The sequence below is a fragment of the Atta colombica genome, unplaced genomic scaffold (genome assembly GCF_001594045.1).
Source record: "Atta colombica isolate Treedump-2 unplaced genomic scaffold, Acol1.0 scaffold47, whole genome shotgun sequence".
Lineage (NCBI taxonomy): Eukaryota > Metazoa > Arthropoda > Insecta > Hymenoptera > Formicidae > Atta > Atta colombica.
The window spans coordinates 4,098,268-4,118,343 of NW_017259536.1; the positions used below are offsets into that span (position 1 = coordinate 4,098,268).

The 20,076-nt window shown below is 33.6% G+C and overlaps 3 protein-coding genes across 4 annotated transcripts; 1 reads left to right on the forward strand and 2 right to left on the reverse strand.

Moving 5' to 3' along the window:
- Positions 1–48: 48 nt before the first annotated feature.
- On the reverse strand, positions 49–3,932 carry LOC108691594 (WAS/WASL-interacting protein family member 3-like). The gene is made up of 5 exons (XM_018199421.1): positions 3,742–3,932; positions 3,016–3,182; positions 1,671–1,978; positions 900–1,596; positions 49–359 (listed from the first exon to the last, which is right to left on the reverse strand). Exons 2-5 carry the CDS (start codon positions 3,167–3,169, stop codon positions 235–237), a joined length of 1,284 nt encoding a protein of 427 aa, XP_018054910.1. The 5' UTR covers positions 3,170–3,182; positions 3,742–3,932; the 3' UTR covers positions 49–234.
- LOC108691595 (nucleoporin NUP53) lies at positions 3,401–5,686 on the forward strand. Of its 2 annotated transcripts, none has more exons than XM_018199423.1 (3): positions 3,401–3,569; positions 4,545–4,655; positions 4,729–5,686. In XM_018199423.1, exons 2-3 carry the CDS (start codon positions 4,545–4,547, stop codon positions 5,572–5,574), a joined length of 957 nt encoding a protein of 318 aa, XP_018054912.1. In that variant the 5' UTR covers positions 3,401–3,569; the 3' UTR covers positions 5,575–5,686. The 2 variants fall into 2 exon arrangements, with proteins under 2 accessions (XP_018054912.1, XP_018054911.1); XM_018199422.1 differs by lacking the exon at positions 3,401–3,569 and adding an exon at positions 3,981–4,091.
- A 142-nt stretch (positions 5,687–5,828) lies between these two features.
- LOC108691596 (glucose-induced degradation protein 8 homolog) lies at positions 5,829–7,854 on the reverse strand. Its single transcript, XM_018199424.1, has 3 exons — positions 7,402–7,854; positions 6,940–7,334; positions 5,829–6,466 (listed from the first exon to the last, which is right to left on the reverse strand). Exons 1-3 carry the CDS (start codon positions 7,523–7,525, stop codon positions 6,290–6,292), a joined length of 696 nt encoding a protein of 231 aa, XP_018054913.1. The 5' UTR covers positions 7,526–7,854; the 3' UTR covers positions 5,829–6,289.
- Positions 7,855–20,076: the final 12,222 nt, after the last annotated feature.

Here is a 20,076-nt window from a genome sequence, read left to right on the forward strand (position 1 = left end):
AATCTATATTAAATATATTCTTTCTTCTAAGATAAACTGTACAGAAAATATTGTCTAAAAACGTTTTATTGTATAACTGGGTTCGCGAATTCGGAATCTCTTTCTCTCAAACTTTTTACTCTGCCGATTCATTCCTTTTCACGCTCACTTAATATTTTATTTTATTGTGGCAGCATCAAGAAGTGTTTAAACAATAATCAATGCACGAAGCAATGATTTAAGTATGCACAGATTTTAATATGCCAAAGAAGTCGCATTGTGTTGCCACTGTTTACTCCCAGACGAAGTATTTAACGAATGCAGTGTGCTAGGAGTAGAAGACGATTGAAGTGGAGGAGCTGGTGCTTGTTGTTTTGCTGCTGTAATTTTTGAAATATTATGATTACTTTTCGAATGAAATATACAAATTTATAAATTCCATTTTGAATATCCATAAAAGTGCAATTAGCAGTATGCAATTTAATTTATATATATATATATATATTCATGCCTGATTATAAACAAATATGAGCTGTTTGTGTCATACGCGTTTAGTGTCTTCATGTTTATATTGTTCTGGAGATAGAGAAGCAGCGTCAACGGAAGTTAATGCTTTAAAAGAAACCTTGAAAAACAATATCATAAACAAACAATGTGTCGTGTATGATGCATCATTTTGTATATTTATTAAAATATGCGTATGAGTTATATATGCATCCCGCGAGGGATTGTAGTAATAAATTTTGGCAACATGCACTTATTCAGGATACGATTAAAGGATACGGATATGGATGGGCGTAGAAAGCACCGTTTGTTTAGTTTTATAACTAAAAGAAAAATGTATAAAACTTTCATCATTATCTCAAGCGTCAAGTGCTATCGAAATAAGTCAAAGAATATTTTGGGCCGAGTATTCTTACCATTCCTGCTACTATAAACCTTGATGAAGCCCCTGAAGGGTTCCGGCGGCGGAAAACTCGACACGGTATGAAACATATCAGCAAATCGTGTTTCCAGATCGACAGAAGCTTGAGCGCTGCCATTGCGAACCGACAGACTTCTAGTAGGAGGCGTCGGTGGCGGTGGCGGCGGCGGTGCCAATCTCTGATGCGTGAGTGCGGGACGATGAGGAAGCGGTGGTGGTGGTGGCGGTATACATGGCGCGGTCACCGTGATCCTCGATGGTGGCGGCGGCGCCGCTCTCATGGCTGTCACGGGCAATGTGTGCGACCGCGAGGCTGGTGGTGCTGGCGGCGACGGTGGTCTCGTCATAGGCACGATCGCTCGCGAGATCGGCGGTGACGGTGGCCTCGTCACGGGAGGCCTGAGAATTCGATTCGCGGGTCTCGTGGGTTGTGGCGTGGTGGCTTCATTTAAACAATCCTGTGACTGGTGCAGAGAAGGTGTTGTTGGCACCAGGACCGGTGGCGATCGCGGTAATCGCATGCTTTGTGCTCTCGCCACGCTTGCGCTACTCGTTAAATTCAGCTTTTTAGGCGGCGGCGACGGTTTGTGCAAGGTGGCAGACGACGCCAGTTTAGGCACAATGGTTGATTTCCCGAATCCTCTGGGCGTGACCTCCGGAGTGCTCATCGCAGAATCGGTGCTGCTTTGTCCCTGTATGAGATTAAACATTTTTAAAGATATATGCACGATATATGTGAGGACCAATTAAGCAGGTCGTTTTCTACCTGATTGAATAACTGTGGTTTCTGCGCGGCTGGTGGCGGAACTGGTGGTGGGCCACGTTTTACATTGTGGGACGACCCGGATGACGAGTGAAGAAAACTAGAATTATTTACATTTTGTCTCTCTTTCTCGGTCATGTGTCCTCTCAGTCCTGTAGGTTTTAATTTTGGCATACCACCCGCGAATAAACCGCCAAGTGACATGGGCCCACCATTAGAATTAGAACTGCTGCTGCTGATTACATTAGAACTATTAGTTCTACTATTGTTATTGCTTAACGAGGAGCTCGATGATTCGCCTTTTATTCTCCCTGCGAAACAAATGTTTCTCATTATAGTTCCTGACTTTTCACAACAATCGCTTTATCTATTTTTGCTTTTGAATTTAATATTTGTATGCAGATCTAAGGTGCTTTTTATCAAGAAATAGACGACACTATGTAATATAACACAGTGAAATATCCTTGTTGTTTGTCAATATTAAATGAAGATGAAATAATTTGCTGCGTTACTCTGGCTGCTTTCCTTTTGGAAACATAGTCGACATCATCAAACATCAATTAAGCTATCCTTCTTAATATTCAATGAATCCTTCTTTGGTATTCAATGAATAACAAATAAAATGATGCTTACATCAACTGTGTCTCTTAAAAGGAAAGCAGTGAATCATTTCATCTTTATTATAACACTGACAAACAACAATTATTAATTTTACTGTATCTTTTACTGGAAAACTCAAGATGCGAGTAAGTGATAGATAAGTTTGAGCAAATTCTTGTGTCATATATATGAAAAACAATTAAAATTATATTGTATGTGGAATTACATGTATTGTCAGGGACTTTCCATAAATGACACAATAGTCAACCATTGTCTATCTATTCTTGCTCAAGCTGATATTTATAGTTGATTTTTATATTTAAGACTGTCTTGAATAGTTTCAAATCAATCAATCATAGAATGCATAGAAACATCTTTAGAGACATGACTTTTATTACTTAAGACTTGAAATAAACTATGGATGTTGGCCACAAAATTGTATTAACCTCTTAAACTATCTTAAAACATTACTTAAGATAATCTTACAATAAGAATTGACAATGAATATCATTCAGAGAGCTATATTAGCATCTTAAGACATTATTTAAGATAGTCTTAAAATTAGCAGCTTAAGTGTCTTAAGATAATACAGTCTTCTGATTAGCTTATGATCAGAAGACTGCACTTAAAACAGTCTTAAATATAAGAATCGATTATGAATGCTATTCTATGAAGTTATGAAGTCTTTAGTGTAGTATATAATCTAGTATATAATTTATTAGTATATCATTTAATTCCAATAATTTACCAGAGATTGCAGGTGCGCTCTTATCCACGGTAACAGTCTTCTTCAGAGTTTTGCCTGCCCTTATAGACTGTAGTAATAAACCTCTGTTATCGCCCATTAGCGGGCCAGCAGAAGCGCCAGCCTGCGGAGGCGGTGGCGGTGGTGGCACAGACATTCTTGCTATCCTCCTGCAAAAAACAACCAAAAATGTAACACTGATTTCACTTTAATACAGGAAAGAGAAAGAGGGACAAATATAAAATACAGATTCGTCAACGGGAAAGTGCAAACATATCGCGATACGACAGATATACATCTATGAAATCTATCTCTAATTTGACGGCTATTATTTACGGTTTACGATTTCGGTTCGTTCCACCGAGATGTGTCATTCGCTGGGGGGTGGGGGAGAGCCGGGGGAGGGAGGAGGGATCGCCCGTTTCCGTATTCGGAGCGCAGGTAGAGAAGATGATCCAGGAGTCAACGGAGCCCTCCCCCCAGGGGGGTCACGCGGGCGACCGGTGCGGACCCCCGCTGATGAATCCCTCGGGTCCACGGATTAGACTTTTCTCACGGTGAGCTCACACGCGTACGCGCGTGCGGAAGAGAACTGAGAAGAGGGCCGTGTTCCTCTTCACGCGGGCACACACCTCGGCAGCCGCTTTTTATCTTTACCGCTGTTCTCTACGCGACGTCAAGAGCGCGATCCGCGCGGACGGACGGACGTTACGGGATGCGAGCGATTACCGGATTAGACGGCGGTCGTTGATGCGTTCACGTCCGGAGGAAGGACCCGCGGCCGATGATACTCATGATTAAAAAAGGGGGCCTGGCTGGCTGGATCCGCGCCTATACGTTCCGCGGCTGTGCGACACGGCGACGTAGATCATGGCGTCATCAAGGATCCATCGAGATTGGGGGCAGTTGGGGGTTCGCCGTTCGGCTCCGCGCGCGCCCGCCCGTCCGTTTTCCAGCTGACTTCCAGAGCCCTCTTTACGTAGATAAAAACGAAAACGTCTTTTCTCCCGAAAAACTGATATTATTATTTATCATAGCACTTAGGAAGTTACTTCGAAGACAAAACATTTTTTGAGGTCGTAAGTAATCCAAATATAATATGACTGAAATGTTTCAAGCTGGTTTAATTAATTATTTAAAATATTAGTGCCTATCTAAAAATAACCTAAAAAGTTTAAAAAAATTCTCCGTTCTGTAAAAAATAATTATTTTGTATTAATTTTTAAAAAAATAGAATAGAGTTTTGTTAATATTATTCCCATATTATTTTCCCAAATATTATTTTATAAAATTAATTGTCTTGTCACTTTGGAGACATTTTTTTAAATAATTCAAATATATATATATGATTAGAATTATTAGAATATTTCAAGCTTGTCTCGTTAAAAATATTAGTGCCAATCTAAAAATAATCTAAAAAAATTTTTTAAACTTCTATATAAAATAATATTTACTTTATGTTAATTTTTTAGAATAGAAGAAAATCTTTTTGTTATATTAATCAAGTCTTAGAAAATTAATCATTCTATTAGATGGAGCCTATGACTCTAGGATCACCGATGAATAGTCCTGTCCAAAGTCCTGGTAGTCCAGGAAATTCTTCCTCGTATTTGCCAAGTTTTCTCTTGGGTGACACTAATACTGTGAGAAGTATATTTTATTATTAATTTGAAAAATACAATCTGCACTGCTAACATCTCTCTTTAAAAATTTCAGCCCGCAAAGATCAACATAATAAGTCCTCAAGATAATCCACGCCATTTGAACCTAACCAATACCAGTGTGATGTCACCAGTTTCCTATGGTTCTCCGGATTACCGATCTAATCGTCAGAAGGCAGTGTTTGGATCTACAACTCCTAGCACACCACAAATAAGCACAAAAAATCATACCGGAGGACCGCCAACGCGAGGACTATTCGACACTCTGGAAGTCACGCACATATCACCATCTATGGCAGTCACAAATCCAGCTATCACAGCCACACCTATAAATCAGTCCAAACTCATGATGAGTACTTTAACTAGTCCACTGATATTTCCAGATAGTTCGTTCAATTTGAGCACAAGCGAATCGCAAAGTCTACTGCAATGGGTAACAGTTTTCGGTTTCTTACCCATCGATGTCAATGCCGTTCTGTCTCACATCTCCAGCAGAGTTCGTATAGTGGATAAACATCCAGCTCCACAACCCCAAAGCAACTGGATACATTTAAAGTGTGCGTCAGAACAGGAAGCGCAAAAGGCTCTCATGTGCAATGGTAGTATTGTTTCGGGCACAATTATGATTGGTGTCATACCATGTACGGATGAGGGCGTCGTTTTGGGTTGTGACAAGGAAAATCGTGCCAAGCTAAATGGAAGCATGAGATCGCTTTCAATGGGCAGAATCAGTCAATCCCCCTTTAACTCGTCACCTACCGCGAGACGACGAAAACTGAGATCTTTAGCAGCGGGTTATAATCAACATTTTAGCCCACAAGCCGCGCAGATGCCGGAAAATGTTCCACAGAAGTCGGCCAGTTTAGTTTCAAAAGCAATGGAATATGTGTTCGGTTGGTAGTTGTTTTTTTTTTTTAGTAATAATTATACATTGAACTTTTTATATTGAAAATATATTAAAAATTGTAGAAAGGAAACTATGATAAATAATATATTAATCTTTTGGAAGGAAACTTTTAAGCGGAACATTAACTTAAAGATTAAACGAAATTATTATCTATTATCCTAAAAATAAATTTTTCTATAACTTTGAAAATCATTATTATAAGAGCGTCTCTGTGAAGGCTGTTACTTTTTTAAGACTATTGTAATATGCATATTATCACATGTTATATTTGTATCTTTACAATTATACTATCTTGTATAGGCTAATAGCCGGAGTCATATGCAAATCTTAATTTGCGCGTGATATTACGTGTCTATTCCTAGTAAATATTGCATGTACACGAAGTCTGAAAATACCTCTACCTGTTATGTTAACATTACATTCCGAAAGACAAAAAATAATCGCAATAAGCATTCTTATCTCTTACACTTACAGTGATTGTAACAACGATGTATCAATTTAATCATTACATTCTTATTATAACAGATTAATGATTCTACACATCATCTTTCTCTCTAATTTGTTATACAAGATTAAAATTCGAATATACTTTTCTACAAAATGAATATAGCAATTTACACAAAATTACATTTAAAGGTCAATTCAAGACATTCATTTATCGTATTTATAAATATAGCTGAGAACCGCTCTCAGTCTGTCTACTATAAAATTATTTTGTATCTTCAATTGTGGCACTACCTAGATCAGTCATCTTGGGATATTTTACTTTTTTCTTGTCTAATTCCTCTTGAGCCCATAGTATCATCTTCAACAGATTATTGAGACGAGGACTGGTAGATTCTCTATGTTCCATTTTCAATATAGCAGCATTCAATTCGCTTGCAATCTATAATGGCACAACAATCAGAAAATAACAAGATCAAGTTAGCAAAAAACGAGGCTTATTGTAGAACGTAAGCAGTAAGCATATCACAGAGAAACTATAAGGCTATAATCTAAGCAGTAACGAATCCAACATGTTGATTTCTTTATGGATCATCTACAATAGAAATAATATTAGGTCTGTTCTTTTTAACTCTTCTAAAGTTCTTGCATGATACATCTGTTTCTCTCCATGTTAGAAAGGAAAAGAGAAAAGGTGAACCATGCAAGAAATTTAGCTAAAAAGAACAGGCCTATTATGCAGTAAGCCATAAACTGTAAGAAATTCATAGTCAATTATTCTCCTTATATTTAACTGTGATTGATCAATTCCTTAAGAGACTTACCGCATCATATTATATCTTTTGAAAACAATCCTTTATTTATGTCTTATTGTTCAAGTTTTTCTGTATGCCATGGCCCCATGGTAATACTCACTTTCTGTCTGTGTGTGGGATGTAGAAGGTCACTGAACGGGCTCTTATGTGGTTCATCAAAAGCCAATAGTGCCAATGTACGTTCCAACTCGCACAATATATTATCATCTGACTCGCCAGCTTCGCTGAGTTGATCCTGAGCGAACTGAAGTGCCTCCTCGACTCTGCCTGTACGTATCAATTCAATCAAGTGCAACTGTTGCAGGTGAAAGTAAAGATATCTGTCGTTGTCCAACAATTCAGGATGCAGCTGATTCACCAAGTCTGTTGCTTCTTGGATATGACCATTCTGTATGGCGTCTCGAATACGGATTCTGTCATCGAGAGAGCTCAGTTCCACCGTCGGACCTACTCCCGATTCCTGTTGGAATTTCTCAGCAGCTTCCTTGAATCCTTCTAATCATCGAAATATTTATTACCTCGACAATTCATTCAGATTACAATAGATTCTAGAATTCATTACCTGTGACTAGATAATTCATGATCATATTGTTCATTGACATTTTTTGTATGTAGGTGTTCTCTTCCAGTTTCGATATCCATTCTTCCTTGAGTAGACTATCCAGTCCTTTCTCTGAGAAATTCATTTTTTTCCAAAGATTCAACTTGACTAATTTCAAAAGTTAACACTTAGAGCATTATGCTCTATCCAATACAATCTTTCGAAAAATCAGCTGATTAACACGAGACGTGGAAGATCAAAACAAAAGGAAACGTCACTTTTATCACTCCGCGGTAATTCTAAAATCGTTGAACTCCTGGCGAAAAAAAGGCGAGAAGCATCGACCGGAAAATAAAGGTGATTTTGCGTGTGCGGTGCAAAGATATTCCGAGCGTTAAGCTTATCTGCTTTGCGAGTAAGAGGAAAATCGAGAATCTCTCAAGAGCACCTTAACGTGTAAAAAAAAAAAGGACAGTAACGAAACACTTGTCATTAAACGGAACCGACCAATCATGATTTAGCATCCTCGAAAATTCCTATTCCCATAGTGATGGCGATCGTGATTGGTCTATTCATTTATCATTCAAGCCTTCCCCTTCTCATTGTTATTTCGTGTTGAAGTTGAAATGGTTACCGTGAGAGGACGTTAGTGTATGATTAAACGTAGAGATATATCGGGAAAAAGTTCGTGGCGTTTTTCTCGTTAGATGGCATTAAATGCTCAGCAGTCGGCAACTACTAATCGCATCGTCAACATTAGACGTGCGTTTAAAAAGTGACATTTTAACCTTTGTTTTGAGCCGAAAAAGATTGAAATCGGTGAAGTGGATCAAAAGTTATTTTATTTTGAAAATGGAAATAAATAAGGAAAAAATTCGCTACATTTTGCAGTATCACTACGATGAAGGCAAGAATGCTGCACAGGCTTGTGAAAAAATTTGCGCTATTTACGGTGAAGATACTCTATCAAAATCAGCAGCACGGAAATGGTTCGCTCGCTTTCGTACTGGAAATTTCGATGTGAAAGATGAACCTCGCTCCGGTCGACCAATTAGTAAAAAGTCCGATCATGGTAAAAGTCGAGCGTGATAAGCATGTGAGCACTATGGAAATTACCAGGGAACTAGGCATCAACCACAAAACAGTTTTAAATCATTGACACAAAGTTGGATTCAAAAAGAAGCTCGATGTTTGGATTCTTCACGAGTCGAGTGTTAGGAACATGGACCGAATTAACATTTATGATACGCTACTGAAACGGAATGAAATTGAGCCATTTCTGAAGAGAATGCTGGTGATGAAAAATGGATCACCTATGACAATCCAACTAGAAAAAGATCATGGATAAAGAAAGGAGAGAAGGCGCAAGCAATCGCAAAATCTGGATTGACGAGGAAGAAGATGATGTGTATATGGTGGGACTGGAGTTCACTATGAGCTGTTATCGTCCAATCAAACATTAATTCCGAACTCTACTGTGAACAATTGCAGAGATTACAACAAGCAATTGAGAGGAAGCGGCCAGAATTAATCAATAGGAGAGATGTTGTCTTCCATCACGACAACGCTCGACCACACACATCTTTGATGACTCGACAAAAATTGCGAGAGCTTGGCTGAGAAGTTTAATGCATCCACCGTATAGTCCTGACATAGCACTCTCAGATTATCATTTTTTAGGTCTCTGCAGAACTCTCTTAATGGTGTAAAGCTAGCTTCAAAAGAGGCCTGTGAAAATCACTTGAAGCAGTTTTTCGATCAGAAACCACAGAAGTTCTATCACGATGGAATTATGGCTCTGCCTCAAAAATGGCAAAATATTATAGAAAATAATGGAGCATATTTGGTTTAAATAAATTGATTTCAATACTCTAAGAAAAACACTTTAATTTTACTAAAAAATCGTCACGAACTTTTTCCCATACCCAATAATAAAAGTATCTCTAATTAAACGAAATTAGTATCTCTGTAGTACCTCTTATAATATCTCTAATTAAATGAAGAAATTAGTTATAATCAGGATACGATAGATGGCGTTAGATGATCTGAAATCGAGTTTTTGTTCTTTTTGCTCATTCCGTATTCATAACGATTTGTAATCATCTCATTTAGATTTCGAAGAACCATAATAATACAGTTCCTTTTTTGTTCTGGCTATAATGATTTCTGTTTATAAGGAAGCAGGAGGCTTCCTTAATAAAATGGAAGCTGATTTCGTTTCTAAATAAGAAACAGGCATCTTCGAGCTGGAGCCAAACAAGAGGAAGTTAGATTTCTATATAATAATGATTTTATATTTTCAAACAATAAAAAACTATGATCATGAATCTGTATCAAATAAGAAAATTTTGCAGTCTTTCAATATTTTTTATCGATCTAGATTGTTACACCTTTTGATAAATTTTACCTGTAAGATAAATCTAGTAATCCGCGCATGTGATTGGATAATCTTGCTACTTACCTAACAGATACAATTTATCAAAAGATAAAACAACCGGCCCTAAAGCTGTCAAGACGGATGTTTTAACTCAGTTACTACTCGGTTCGTGAAATTTAAAACTTGAATTATGACTTAATTATAATGTAGCAAACTTGAAATATATTTTGTTTATCATTATACGTATTAGAATGTAAAAGTTAAAATTATTGCACATTATTACGCATTGTAATGAAAATAGCGATATCGCAATGAGAAATGACAATGAAATCGATGTCGAATCGACGTCGATTTGATGATTTCGATGTCGATTCCATTATTATTTTTCACTGGGATATATTTCTTTTTAATTAGAAGATATATATAAAATTGACATGAACATCTATCCTTTTATCCTTTTTGCTATTCAATGAATAAAGAACAACATTTATGTTGATATTGTGTTTGTGAAAAGGAAAGCAATCTCATTTTCTTTTATATATTGGCAATTATTTTTATCAACATAAGAAAGTACTAAAAAATACTAAAAAATTCTGAAGAAATTCTTAGAACTCTAGAAAAAAAAAATAATTTTTGTCAGCTTTTATTTCCAATATTTTTTTTATAGTAATAGACCGTAAATAATAGAATATTTTAAAAGGACTTTCACTTCTTCTTCTTAAAATTTTTTTTCTTTCTTCTTAAAAAAACAATAATAATAACAATTCAAGACTAATAAGAATCAGAATGGGAGAGGGTGCGCAATTACATATTGTTGTAGAATGATAGATTCCAATTTTTCCTGATGTCTTCTTTATTCAAAGTATTGAACGTTTCGACTCTAATAATAGAGAGTAAAATTTTTACTGGTATAATTTATTTAAACACGATAAATAATTTATTAAATTATTAAATTTATTAAATTATTAAATTAAGTTTTTGTTAGATACAAAGTATACTGGAATTATCCTATGTGTAAAAGAGCTATTATTTTTGTGTTTATACTGATTATTACAGATATAGGTACTTTCAAAATAACATGATTAAATTTTCGAGCCGATAATTAATATAAATAATTATCGATAATTAATGTAAATAATCGATAATTAATGTAAATAATTATGTTAAAATAGTTGTTTATAATTATTTTGAATACCATCAATATTTCTTTCAATCAGCCTTAGTTGTTTTGCACAGTGATAAGAAATATTTCATTCAGACAACTAAAAGTTCTGATAGAAGAACGTTTAATAAAAAATGAATATTAACGATGAAAAAGTTGGTAGACACACATATCTTTTCAATATAAAATTGTATCTCCTCTTGTACCTTTTCGAAATATAAAAAGATCAATAATATGGTGTAGAGGATAATTGAGATTAGTATGATGTCCTACCTCATTGCCAGATTTCGCGAAAAAATTAAAATTATACAAAAATTATACAATGGAAAGATCTATTGAAATATGATACAAAACGTTTTCTAAATTATATTTACAGCTTTCCTAAAGCATCTACACCTGTAATAATTAGTATAAACATAAAAGACTCTTTTATATTGGGTTCGTGCCGATTATATAATTTAATAAATGTATACTAAAATTTAAATCTTCTGCGTTTCAATTTTCCTTCAACATCGGCACGAATTTTCCGGACAACCCAATACATACATTCAATTATTTTCTAATATATATTTTCTATTAAAAGGAATACCTTTTGTGTGCATTATTATGACTTACGTTGTTATATTACAATATATTTTTAATAAATTAGCATTAGCACTACGTTCACAAATGATCGATTTCAAAGTGCACGGTCTAAATTTTGGTAATTTGACATTTCGGGACATTTGGTTTTCAGTTTTCGGGATTATGGTTTTTCGGGACATTGCATGTCCATCAATAAATTCTAGCAAAAAAATGTAAAATAAGTATACCGAAAAAAATATTAAAAATATTAAAAATATTAATGAATATTTTTTTTAATAGTTCTAAATAAATATTTGCTAAATATAAACATATATTTATTTGATATAAAAACCATTAATTCGATTTAATCATTATTTTTTTAATTGAGTAAATATTTATTTATTGTAAGTAAATCTTTACATTCCGTCTTTATCCTACTGTCACTCTTTCTTTCGACTTAAGCGGCGTCTACAATAAAATTTTAAGCCGTAAGAAATTGGCTAATCAAATTGGCTAGTCGAATATAAGAACAATTAGCTATAAGTTGTCAATTTCTTATGGTTCTTAAAGCTTGAAACTTAAGTTTTATATCTCAAAATCTCATTGTAGACGCCACTTTACATTTCAATTTTCATTTTCGCCAGAGAAGAAATTTTCTTTATTCTCTTGTCAATTGAAATTATACGCAATATAAGTCTATAGATGCCTTTATGTCTTTTAGATATTTTTTAGACATATAAGTCTCAGAAGACTTTAAGAGACTTAAAAAGACTTTAAAAGACTCTTTATTTATAACATTTAGGATCGGTCTCACCAACTCCGATTAATTTAATCGATTGATTGTTGGAACTGACCAATTGCATTTGTTGTTCAGCAGAATTGATCAATTACAATTGATACTTAATCAACGATTAAGTTAATCGAAATTGGCGAGACAGGCATATTGTCTGAGAAAACATTTTTAAAATTATATATGTAGTCGATTTCTCCATGGAACTTTCTAGATCGCACCCGATATTTTCTCTATAATTAAAAATGTGATGTAAAAATAATCTCTTCTAGAAAATACACGATATGTCCCGAGTGACAGTTGCAGAATTGTGTTCAAAAAATCACATTTGCATCGAGATAACATGATGAGAACAAATATAATTGCGTTCGCGGCAACGAGATGAGATTCGCGCCGTTTCATCGTTTTCATGAATGAAACCGCTGCTGCCACGTATCAACAGGCGTCCTTTAGTACGCAGAGGAAACATCGATCTGTTCCTTCGGGACCAACCCCTTCCACGAACTCATTACATTTCGCGTTGTACAGGGTCGTAGTGCGCGAGAGGATAATCGTGCTGTTAGAACGCTCGATCGTGCGATTAATTCGCAAATGTATCTGCTAATCTCACCCCTGGGAAGACACCGAAACCTTGTAAGTGTGATATTAATTTTAATTCCCTTTTATTGACGTCTGGGACGCGAAAGATTTGCTTAACATTGTCGCGATACTGACAAATTGCGTGACTTTAAATTTACCTCTGTCTCTCACGATTACTGAAAATTCAACGCGAAAGTGATGCAACATCTTACTTGTAATTTAATGTTTATACGCAGTTGTTCCAATAGATTGTTATCCGTAGAAACATACATAAATAGTAATTTTATATCATTATTATGATTTTCTCCTCAACAAATGTAATTGTATAAAATACATCAATTATAATTTAATTTGCAACAATAACATATAGACATAATATAATTCATGATATTAGATATCAATTAGTTTGTGTTCTACAAATTACTTTTATTTGCATAATTATTTTTTTAATGGGAGAATCGAAAAATATATCTTAAATAAGAAAATTTTTATTTATACAGTTTACAATTATAATATAATATTACAATATAAGACTTTTATATTATAGTTATTTTAAAGATTAATATTATTCTGAAAAATGTTAATGTTTCTAAAACAGTATCTTAATCTAATTGTATAAATTCATTTATCTTGAAACAATCCAAAGCAAATTTAATGAATAATATTTAATGTATGATATTTGATAAGAAAAGAATTTATTATTCTTTAATATATTTTATAAAAATAAGCTAAATGTTTGTTTACTTCACAATACGATTTAATCTCGTGCTATTCACAGCATCTATTGGGAATATATTTTTAAACATCCTTTTTCCTTTCAAAGATGCGTTTATTGCTTTCGTTCGGTATTTTTACTATTGAAATCTATAAATAAAATGCTTTTTCGCAGCGCTAGTTCGACTAACTAATTACAAGCTTGTCGTAAAAATAGAGTAATCAAGAGTCGTTTAGTCCAGGATATGCTGTCGACATGAATGAGTGCTTTTTAATTCGCTCGTGGATGATACACGAGTAAATAAATGTCGGAAGGGGGCTGGAACGCGGCTCGCGTGACGCTACTGTATTTTCACTCCTGTCGACGAGGTGGAGGAACCATTTCACCCCTCTATCAACCCCCTCTCTCTTTGGCCGGTCATGCCACGGGGATTCGTCACTTCGCCGACTCAAAGACTGACGTCAATGGGAGTTCGTCCTGCGGGGTTGGGGAGAGAGATAGGGAAAAGATGCGATATTCGATGAAGACTTGCGCGATTTTGCGAAATCCTCGGTTTGCGATCACACGGCCGATTGTCCGTCCCAACGGAGGCGAAAAGCTTGCGACTTTGTCTTCTTCTCTTTGTCGAAAAAGACGTGGGTGTGGCGTTTAAACCGGAAACTTGGCCAATATCGCGTGCCGTCCATTTTCCTTTTTCGTCCAACTTTCATCACGCTTAGCGTCAGTCAGCTATGTTGAACCGGGCGAGGAGTTGAGGGAGAGATATAAGACAGAATTAAAGAGAGAGATGGATGAGAGACTACTCTACTTCTACGTAGAAAAACTTAACACGGTCTTAATTTTTGATGAAGATACTTCCTTTTCTAAGAAACATAAGTCAAGAGGAAATCAAAATGATGTATTTGCCACTGAACATGACTGTTTAAGTATCAAAATAAAATCATCTTGATTTTTTGTTGACTTTTGTGTGTTTCTTGGGTTGAGAATAAATAAATAATGAAAAATGTTATATTGATGTAGCTAGACATTTTCAAGAAGATTAAACTTCCCTGAAATGTTTGCCCTACTATATTTTTCCTATACTTTTTTCAGGAAAAAAATAAAAATATGATTTACAAAATCTAATAAATATTTTTCTATTTAAAATTAGAAACAAAATAGAATTTTTCAATTTTTCTTGTTTCTAACAAGTAAACCTCAGGGAATATCAGACGTTGATTTTTCTCAAATGTTTTACAGTTGAAGAAATTTATCATTAATTTTAGTCACGTTGTTTTTTATGTTAAATTGAGTCTCTTTCAAAACAATTTTTTTTATTTTACATAAATATCCAATTTTATACATTTTAAAGCTGTATTTCTTAAAAATAAATCTACACTCGATTTTTTGAAGCTTGAAACATATATAGAACGTCAAAATAATAGTTAATAATAGTTAATAATAATTAAGAACAATTCTATTTTTGCATAAAATTTTATACTGTTTTAAACATGTGTATATACTTGGTATTTGTATAAAATAAAAACATTTTTTTAATTGAAAGATTCAATTTAATATAAGAAACAATGTTTTGTAAAATTTACTTATAAACTTTAAAATATTTGATAAAGTAATTTATTAAAAAATTGCTTTTATGTAATAACAGATAAAAATTCCCTTCGAAAAAATTCTAGATACGTTTCATGTGTGTGCCGGAATATTATTTATAAATCTTTCCATATTTCTCATAATTTCCGATAACTTGACATGTTATTATATTTACTTTTAATATCAATTGTTCTTATTGTCTTGATTAAAATTTGCATTAACTCGATCTTTTCCTCGTCAATGATATTTTCTGTCAGTTTGTTTGAGTACGATATTGTATCGCAAATGATCACTTGTTATTTTCAACCCGAAAGGAAAAAGAAAGCAAGCTACCGTAATCGCAAAAATAACATAGCTCGTAAATCATCGCGAGCAAATGGTAGCGATAAAGATTTTTCAAGCGCAAAATATTTACCACGCGAGAAGTAAAAAGAGGGAAAGTTCATTATGCTTTTGCATTAAGGTCACTGCTGTACTTTCCGCAATAATTCAACGTACATGAAGAGGGATATTACAAAAAAACAGAATCTTACATTTATAGAGATAACGAATTAAATTAATTAGCCTCCGAGCGAGGTGTGAAGAACATTTAGAACCTTGTCTGGCAGTGAATTTAATTAATTTTCTAGCGGCAATAAATATTCTCAAACGTTATTTCATCATCTAGAAAATTTTATCGAGTTTGAACAGTTGTCGACAGAATTTTTTGTTCCTGAAACTTTCGCTGCCACGTCAAATTTTCAATCTCGGTTCGTAAACTCTAATAGGCTCGAGCTATCATCCGAATGGAATTGTCCGAGTTCGATCGTGTCATACGAGAAACGAAGAATGACGCATTCGAAGAAAATAACACTTTCTGGCACATGTTTCAAAGCGAAGGGAAACCCCTTCTTTAAGAGATCCTTTATAAAGATTTACTTTTTTGGACTAACCCAAGCAGGAGGATTTATTAGAACTTTTCTAGAATTAATGAGAAAATCTCGTAAAGTATCAAATTTTGATTTTAATATAATTTTGTATACATATAGATTATATAAATACATGATTTTATAATATATTAATAGCAGCCCAAAAACTATTTTAAGGAGTAAAATTACTCTTTATGTGTAAAATGGTTTTCAACTTTTTTCGGTTCTTTCAAAAACTATTTAAGATATCAAAAAATGTTTTACAGTAAAGTTACTTCCTCTACATTAATAATATTAAAAAAAAATTCTTTTTAAAAATCAAAATATTTTTTAATGAGTAGAAGTAATTTTATTATAATATTTTATTATATCATATTCAGAATTTAACACTGCGAGATTCTTTCTTGTAAAGCTACGCACGTTTATCGTACGACAAAAATAGACAAATGTAATACCTAAAATGACGTCTACAATGAGATTTTAAAGCATAAAACTTAAGCCTTAAAACGTAAAAAATTGACCAATCACAGTCTAATGTGAGAAGAATAGTCGATTACGATAGTCAAATTTTTACAGCTTGAGACTTAAAGCTTAAGTTTTATGTTTTATAAAATCTCGTTGTAGACGCCGCTTTAGAGATGGATTTTTCAATCGATCCGGAGATAATGATTCCTTCACGTAATCACACCACGTCATGAAGAGGACGCGACATGAACGCATGCCTTTATTCTTCCGCGATTGAAAAGGAACTCTCCGATGCGGACTCTCGTAATTTACCGGAAGCTGCACCTGTCCTCCCCGTGTCATATATGCGTGCAAACCAATTTGCGCAAGCGTTCTGCGGCACATTGCGACGACGACGACGACGACGCTGACGAAAATAGGTCAATTACGGTACGAGGGCGGGTGTATCGGGAGAACCATCGCAGCCCTTCGCGCTGAAGTCAGCTGAAGTGGCGAAGCGATGGAGAACGACGATTCGCTTATTCGCGAAAGTAAACGCCAGCCCTCATAAAACATCCGCGACTCACTCATTACTTTGCCTTAGATCAAAACGCTCTCTTCTGATCGAGATTGCTCGAGAGAATTAGGCATGATTACACGCACTTATGGCAGAGATATGAATGGAAATAGTCGCAGACCATTTGTATCCATCGCGTATTTGCCATTCATGTCGATGACGCTCGATCGACTCGATGGGCAGCGATAAATCGTGCCTAATGAATCCGGCAGCAGAAGCAAGTAGTTTAGTTGAGACATGAAATACAGCCTTGGTCAAAAATATCAGGCATCTATATTTTTTTCAAAATATAGATTGGAATTCTTGGGTTGTTTATTGATTACCAATATTATACATAAATTATTGAAACAAAGAATAATTTACAGCAAATTCCATAAATTAATCTTTTAGCTAAAATTTTAAATAATAGTTAATAAATAAATTGCGTAATATTTTTAGCCAAGGTTGTATGTATAAATTAAGACTTCCCATAATATATTCACATATAAATATAAAACATGTATAAGCCAATTTTAGATCATGTGATAGATTCTGTTCGTAACTTTAGACATTATAAAATATATATGTCCGCGTGTGCTATTTGTTTTTTATTTGTGACACATTTTATAGCACTTTAAAAAGCTTTATGTAGTTTTTAATATAAATGTACTAAATTATACGTATATACATATAGAGAATGTTTCAGAATCTTAGAGACAAATTTCAAAGGGATGATAGATCTCACCAAAAAAATCAGTCTTTCGTTAAGAAAATTGTATCTTTTAATATATTTAAGGAATTGTGTATCTAGTCGCGTGTGATATCTGACAATACTAGTCACAATATGACAATATTAGTAGTTTTTTGATTTTGTTTTTGCAAAAGCATAATAAAAGAAACAGAAGTGTAGACTAATATTGTCAGATGACACACGTAATGCTACCGCACGATCGATTGTGTACTTACAGCCGATATAAACAAGAACGTGCAGCTCCTTCTCGAGCTCCTTAAAAATGCGAAAGAGGATACAATTTTCTTAATAAAAATTTCCTGAGTTCTATCATTCCATAAAATTTATCTTTAAAGTCTTGAGAAACGCTCTGCACATAATTTATGTATATGTATATGTTTACATATTTTTTTTTATCTATATAATTAATTTATATACATATATATATATGCCATATATAATTATCCATATATGTTATTAAATTATGTATAGATCTGTATAATTATATATAAATTACATAGATTATTAGATTTAATAGATACTAATAGATACTAATAGATATTAATAGATACATATACATGTATAATTTATACAATGTTATAATTATATGTATATATAATTTAGCACACTTAATTGTAGCAGTACTAGGATTTTAATTGCACATTTCGATCGATCAGCATACATACAAGTATATATATAATTTATATTTTTTTTCTGAGAGAATTGTGGACACTTGATGCATTTTTTTATCTTTTTTTAAAAAAGAGTTTAACAAAATTACGAACAGAAATCTATTACAAATAGTAGATCATTTAAAACTGGTTTATGTATTTATAATTATATAAGACGGCTCCACACATTTTATATTTCAAAAGTCAAAAATTATATACATATATATATTATCTACATATATGTATATAATTTAGCAAACTTATATTAAACTGAAAGACATAATGCTTTTTTTAAGCATCAATAAAGTATGTCATAAATCAAAATCAAATAGTGTTATTATATTTTAATGCCAATAAAATTACAAATAGAAATGATTCATAGATTATCTAAAATTGGCTTAAACTAATTTTCAGATCGTTTATAATTCACGACAAAATTTGGGACAGAATTCTATTTATAATTTTATGTGTCGTGTAATACATTGGATAATTGACTCGGAGAACTTACACACGTATATAAAAATTCACGACAAAATTTGGGACAGAATTCTATTTATAATTTTATGTGTCGTGTAATACATTGGATAATTGACTCGGAGAACTTACACACGTATATAAAAAGCACGCGACATAAAATTATAAATAGAAACCCGTTTCGAATCCTGTCGCGAATTTATAGATTGCCCAAAATGGATTTTAAGCAGGCAACTTTGGTCATCAAGATTAATATTCACATAGCTGTATAAATATGAAGTATGTTTCGCCAAGATAAATATTGCTGCAAAGCAAATAATATTTACAACATGGGCGAAAATAATCCACGTTTATGACCTCGACGTCAGTTTTCGCTTCGTCAAGGAATGAGTTTTCACAGCTATACGAGTACTCATCCGTTGATGTTATCGAACATGATATTACTTTAAGTGCAGTGACGCCATCCCCTTTCCCTTTCCGGGAGTCTTAGACATATTTCAAGGAGCATCATTCAAGGAGCAAGGATTCAAGGAGAGAGCAGAGGTTTTCAAGATCACATAATCTCTTTGCAAAAATAACAGATATTCATATATGAAAACATCTTTAAAGACAATTCCTACAGCATAAAATATCGTAGCAATATTTTAATAGTTCATAATATTACAAAAATTGCAGCAATATTGTAATTTTAATATTTATTAGTAATATTGCATCAATATTGTTGAAATATATATTATAACTTTAATATTCTGTAGGAAATTTCGTATATTACACTGCAATATTATAATTTAATAAATAAGTACGCGGCCCCGCTTCTAGATGGATACGTTTCTTGCAAGAAGAAAATTCAGAAGTTCTGTAATAAAAAGGCATATTAGCGAATATTTTCTGGATTCAATTTTCATATATTTTGAAATGTGATTCTAATCAATAATATTTTAGCAATAACTAGATTAATCATTGAAATATTGTCTAATGTGTTCCAGCAATATATCTGCAATATTTTTCGAAATATTGTAGAAATGTTTTACAAAATATTGCAATTTTTTAAGTGATATTGGAGTACTCAGCATACAGACGCGATTAAATAAAAATAAAAAGAGTTCCTTTTTAAAATAGAAAAGGTGCTCTACTTATAT

What these genes read in the sequence shown, in the direction of transcription:
- LOC108691594 (XM_018199421.1), bottom strand. Translation starts at nt 3,169, where the DNA reads ATGTCTGTGCCACCACCGCCACCGCCTCCGCAGGCTGGCGCTTCTGCT. An exon ending in GAGCGCACCTGCAATCTCTG is followed by an intron (nt 1,979 to 3,015) that starts GTAAATTATTGG and finishes TTTGTTTCGCAG; the next exon opens with GGAGAATAAAAGGCGAATCA. An exon ending in AACCACAGTTATTCAATCAG is followed by an intron (nt 1,597 to 1,670) that starts GTAGAAAACGAC and finishes AATCTCATACAG; the next exon opens with GGACAAAGCAGCACCGATTC.
- LOC108691595 (XM_018199423.1), top strand. Translation starts at nt 4,545, where the DNA reads ATGGAGCCTATGACTCTAGGATCACCGATGAATAGTCCTGTCCAAAGT. An exon ending in TCTTGGGTGACACTAATACT is followed by an intron (nt 4,656 to 4,728) that starts GTGAGAAGTATA and finishes TAAAAATTTCAG; the next exon opens with CCCGCAAAGATCAACATAAT.
- LOC108691596 (XM_018199424.1), bottom strand. Translation starts at nt 7,525, where the DNA reads ATGAATTTCTCAGAGAAAGGACTGGATAGTCTACTCAAGGAAGAATGG. An exon ending in CATGAATTATCTAGTCACAG is followed by an intron (nt 7,335 to 7,401) that starts GTAATGAATTCT and finishes TTCGATGATTAG; the next exon opens with AAGGATTCAAGGAAGCTGCT. An exon ending in ATCCCACACACAGACAGAAA is followed by an intron (nt 6,467 to 6,939) that starts GTGAGTATTACC and finishes GTGCCATTATAG; the next exon opens with ATTGCAAGCGAATTGAATGC.